The 5,132-nt window shown below is 43.4% G+C and overlaps 1 protein-coding gene across 1 annotated transcript; it reads left to right on the top strand.

Annotated features, from left to right (window-relative positions):
• The first annotated feature begins 388 nt into the window (after positions 1–388).
• Positions 389–3,289, top strand: LOC139457566 (uncharacterized). The gene is made up of 6 exons (XM_071238940.1): positions 389–616; positions 1,054–1,078; positions 1,521–1,552; positions 2,328–2,420; positions 2,830–3,004; positions 3,229–3,289. Exons 1-6 carry the CDS (start codon positions 469–471, stop codon positions 3,287–3,289), a joined length of 534 nt encoding a protein of 177 aa, XP_071095041.1. The 5' UTR covers positions 389–468.
• Positions 3,290–5,132: the final 1,843 nt, after the last annotated feature.

The raw sequence follows: 5,132 nt of genomic DNA, 5'->3' as shown, positions 1-5,132 counted from the left end.
GCGTGTGTATGCAGGTGTACGTGTGTATGTGTATGCATGCATGCATGCATTTATGTGTGTGTGTGCGTGCATGCATGCGTATGTGTTTGTGTGTGTGTGTGTGTGTGCGTGTACATGTAAATATGTATGTAAGTGATTGTCCAATAGGTCATCAATTAACAAATCTTGAACAAATGTTACTTATGACTCTTACTGCCACAAACTATCTATCTTGTTTATTGCGTTCTGTCACCATATTTATTTTCACCTCTCATCCTCTACCCTTCTTCATAAACATAATTATACTGACCATAATCTTCGACCACAGTTTCTAGTTCAAAGTCAACCACAACAACTAAAGAAACCCCATCAGCAACAATAACAACTACACAACCCCCATCAACAACATTGTATTCTACTAATTCAGTGGCTTCAGTGACCAAGGGACTCTCAACATCTGTGTACAGCCCCAGCTCCAGTGAGTAGAGAATGACATCTGTCACACAGGTTAACCTGACAGACAGAGAGGAGACGGATGACACACAGTGGTACATCATATTGCCTGGGGCACTGGGTGGACTGGCTGTGGTATCTCTGGTCATATTCCTGGTGTGGAGAAACCGAACATCAAGGAAAAGTAACTGTTATTTTTAGGTTTTATTTATTAACGAGGACGTTTTGTGAAAGTAACTTTATTGAAATGCTTCTGAAAGCAGCAAGCAGGAAACATCTTCAAGTCACGTGGCCTATTAACGATGGCCTGTAAATAATCGAGCAGGGCAGTAGTTAAGTCAATCAGCTAAGTCATCTGACCTCCATGTTTCACTGGATACTTGGAAGCAATTCAGTCCCAGTGAAATAAAAACTCGTCATTTCTTGTACCTCTTGTAGTCCAGTAATTACTTTACAGGACCTATGATACAAACCTCAGACTCTAGATACAAACCTCAATGCACTATTCATAAAATGTTTAGTGACAAAGATGCAAGACAATCCTGTTTACGTCAATTTGTCATTTCCTGTAACCCTCTAATGAACTTCTGTTTCTTGTTTTACATTGATTCTTTTTTTTAGGAAACCTACCACGATCAATACAGAAGTAAGTAGCTTCTTGTCATAAACTTGATAACATCCCTCACTATAACGTGTCCAAAAGATGATATTAGTGAACGGTGGCTATGTAACATGATGATAACAACACTCAGGAGAATCAATCGTATGTAAAGCGTTGGATGTGTGTGTGTTTGTGTGTGTGTGTGTGTGTGTGTGTGTGTGTGTGTGTGTGTGTGTGTGTGTGTGTGTGTGTGTGTGTGTGTGTGTGTGTTTGTGTGTGTGTGTGTGTGTGTGTGTGTGTGTGTGTGTGTGTGTGTGTGTGTGTGTGTGTGTGTGTGTTTGGTAGGTTTAGGCTCTGAAAATGACCCCTTGAAAGTGTTGTAGGAATGAGAACAGTTCATATGCTATCCTCTCTTATATTGTTATGCGTGTATCATGTTTCAGCTTAGCTCGTGACACTTAATGTATTTCAAAAATGATCTTTTCAGAAATCGATCGGATTCGCAGGAAGACATACTTGGTAATACAATGTTCCATTTTTTTACAAAAAAAATACATGTTTTGTTTTGTTTGTTTGTAGTTAAACGCCGCCCTCAGCAATATTCCAGCTATATGACAGTGGTCTGTAAATAATCGAGTCTGGACTAGACATTCCAGTGATTGACATCATGAGCATCGATACTCGCAATGCGGGATACGATGACATGCATCAACCAAGTTTGCGAGCCTGACCACCCGATCCTGTTAGTAGCCTCTTACGACAATAAAGTGTGATGAGTTTTGGGAGTGGTGTAGATAACAGATGATAGCAGAACAGTTTGGTGGCGTCCAAATTTTGGCACAGTAGTCCCCCGGCCACCCGATCCCGTTAGTCGCCTCTTACGATTCTCTGTACAGAGTTGCGTCCCTTGGGCACGCCAGAAACCTATGATTGTGGTTTCGAATCCCAGTTCGCCCCGATTATGTTTCTAGGTTTGTCAGCACCATACCCGTGCTCGTGGGTTTCCCGAATTGGTAAACGTCTAAGACCTGCATCACTTCGCGCTTTCCTCCCACATTAAGCTGACACGCCGTGATATAGCAGGAACACTGTTAAAAGAGTGTTAAACACAACTGGTTCTTTAGTCTATGTCGCAGATGACCCGTATTGAGCAAGAAAAAATGCATCGAAATATACCCCATTTCAGAGGGAATGGGTGGTGGCAGATTTAGCGTAATCCACATAAACGCCAATACATCCAAACCATCTGCACCTTCTGTATAGACATGTTATTTGGGGAAATTGTTGTTGTCAGGGATGCAGGACAATCCGGCCTGTTGGACGTCCATGCAAGTTGCCAAAAGCAAGTCGTCACAATCAGAAGATGCCGAAGAACAGGAAAACATTGGTAAGCTGGGATGCCTGTGTCTGTTGGCATTTAGTTAGCTAGAACATTTCCCAGTAGTTGTCGCCAGCGACATCGAGATACCAGAGTAGTGAGTGAGTGAGTTTGGTTTTAGGCCACTTTTAGCTATATTCCAACAATATCACGGCGGGGAACACCAGGAATGGGCTTCACACAATGTACACATGTCGGGAATCGAACCCGGATCTTCGGCGTGACGAACGAACGCTTTAACCACTGGGCTAACCGCCCCTGATACTAGAGTAGAAAAGATGCTAGATGGAACCGGAACTTAACGTGGAAGTGTTGGTCACAATGTTAACATGATAGTTTCTTTACAAGACGTTATGATACAAACCTCAGACGCTAGATACAAAACTCAATTCATTGTTCATAAAATATTTAATTACAGAGATGCAAGACAAACCTGTTTGCTGGACCTCCAGCCACGCTGTCAAGGACCACTCACCTCAACTCGCAGATGCAGAGAAAGACGACAATCATGTTTACTGGACCCCCAGCCTCGATACCGGGGACAACTCCACTCAACTCGCAGATGCAGAGAAGGGAGACAATCATGTTTACTGGATCCCCAACCTCGATACCGGGGACAACTCCACTCAACTGGTAGATGCAGAGAAGGGAGACAATCATGTTTACTTGACCCCCAGCCTCGATACCAGGGAAAACTGTATTCAACTCGCAGATGCAGAGAAGGACGACAATCATGTTTACTTGACCCCCGCCTCGATACCGGGGACAACTCCACTCAACTAGCAGATGCAGAGAAACAAATGAACCATGTTAACTAGACCCTGGAACCACTTTGTCATTGGCCACCCCACACAGCTGGACAACACAGAGAGGAATGATGATACTGGTGCTTTCTGTTGTTCATCTTCATCAGAATCTGTCGCACTGGTATTGAGGATGTACCACTTTAACATGGAATGTGAACAGATTCGTCGTTTACTGAGAAAACGACACTGATAGACAGCATTGTTAATCTGATGCGAAGTTGAAGATTGACATGTATGTTTCTTGTATTGAACAATCACTGAATTCAAATTCGTTTGTTTGTTGTTTAACGCCGCACTCAGCAATATTCCAGATATATATGACGGCGGTCTGAAAAAAATCGAGTCTGGACAAGACAATCCAGTGATTGACATCATGAGCATCGATACACGCCATTGGGACCGATGACATGCTTCAGCCAAGTCAGCGAGCCTGACCATCCGATCCTGTTAGTCGCCTCTTACGACAAGCATAGTCGCCTTTTACGGTGACCTATTCTACCCCGGATCTTCACGGGTCCAATTCAAATTTGATAGTACCTGTGAACATCTGGGTCAGAAGAGGTCTTTAGCAAAGCATGCTTGCCGTGAAAAGCGACTATGCAAGAGGCGACTAGCGGGATCGGGTGGTCAGGCTCGCTGTCTGCTCATGATTCCAATCACTGGATTGTCTTTTCCAGACTCGATTATTTACTGACCGCCGCTGGAATATTGCTTCGTGCGGCGTTAAACAACAACCCAAACTAAAGAATCCAATCCAATAGGCAATCCAGATCGGATGTAAGAAAGAAACACTGTGGCTCAAATCCATGGTTGCATGTCTGTATTTGGGTCTGTCAGCTGGCCAAATCGTGTTTGTATTGTTTGATTAGAAGATCAAATAGGGGTATTATTTGCGGGGATGCTGCGTCATTCTCTTATTGCTAGAGAAGTCAGTTATTACAGACCTTATATATTTAAATATCCGACTACTCCAGATAAACTCATTTATATCAGTCAATACAACGTATCTATAGTTTCAACTATGGTGGATATTTATACTTAGTATTTCTTATCACAACGAGTATCCAGAGGAAGGGTTATCATAACCCTTTACGGGCCAATCAGTTGTTTTAATATTGCTTGCTGAAACGTGCTTGCACATTAATATATATGTGCTTACTGGTCATCTGACTGTCCTTTGCTGAAACAATTCTAATATAATTATAAATATTTTATGAATGCTTTTGGGGACTATCTCCGAATTTATCATTTTTTAACTCTTTCACTCACTGATATTATTTCTTATAAACTATACTGAACAACAAAAGTTGCTGTGACGTCGAATAAGATTGAATTCAAAGTTATGTTCCGATCCATCTCATCCCACATGTGCTCAATTGGTGAGAGATCAGGGGAGCGAGCTGGCCAGGGGATGACATTCACGTTGTTTTGTTGAAGAGAATCCTGAACAAGTCGAGCAATATGAGGCCGGGCGTTGTCATGTTGAAAGGTAACGCATGGGCCATGACGACGCAAAAACGGTAGAACAACAGGGCCGATGATCTCGTCGTGGTAGCGCTGTCCATTGAGATTTCCCTCTACCACTATCAAACGGGTCCTCTGCCTTGGTGTAATCCCACCCCATATCATAACGCTGCCGCCCCCGAACCGATCTTCTTCCATGAGACAATGATTGACGTAACGTTCACCTCGACGTCGGTACACTCGAATCCGTCCATCGCTGTGGCTGGGGTGAAAACGAGACTCGTCAGTGAATAAAACTTGTCCCCACTGCATTGCCGTCCAGCGTAGACGCTGTCTGCACAACTGTAGACGTGCATGACGGTGGTTTCCTGTCAAAATGGGACATCTGGAGGGTCTTCTGGCGACAGTTCCTGCATATCTGTGGCGACGACGTACGGTTGGTGAAGATATT

The sequence above is a fragment of the Haliotis cracherodii genome, unplaced genomic scaffold (assembly GCF_022045235.1).
Source record: "Haliotis cracherodii isolate W230 unplaced genomic scaffold, xgHalCrac1.p SCAF_12, whole genome shotgun sequence".
Lineage (NCBI taxonomy): Eukaryota > Metazoa > Mollusca > Gastropoda > Lepetellida > Haliotidae > Haliotis > Haliotis cracherodii.
This window is presented reverse-complemented; position numbering and strand designations above follow the sequence as displayed.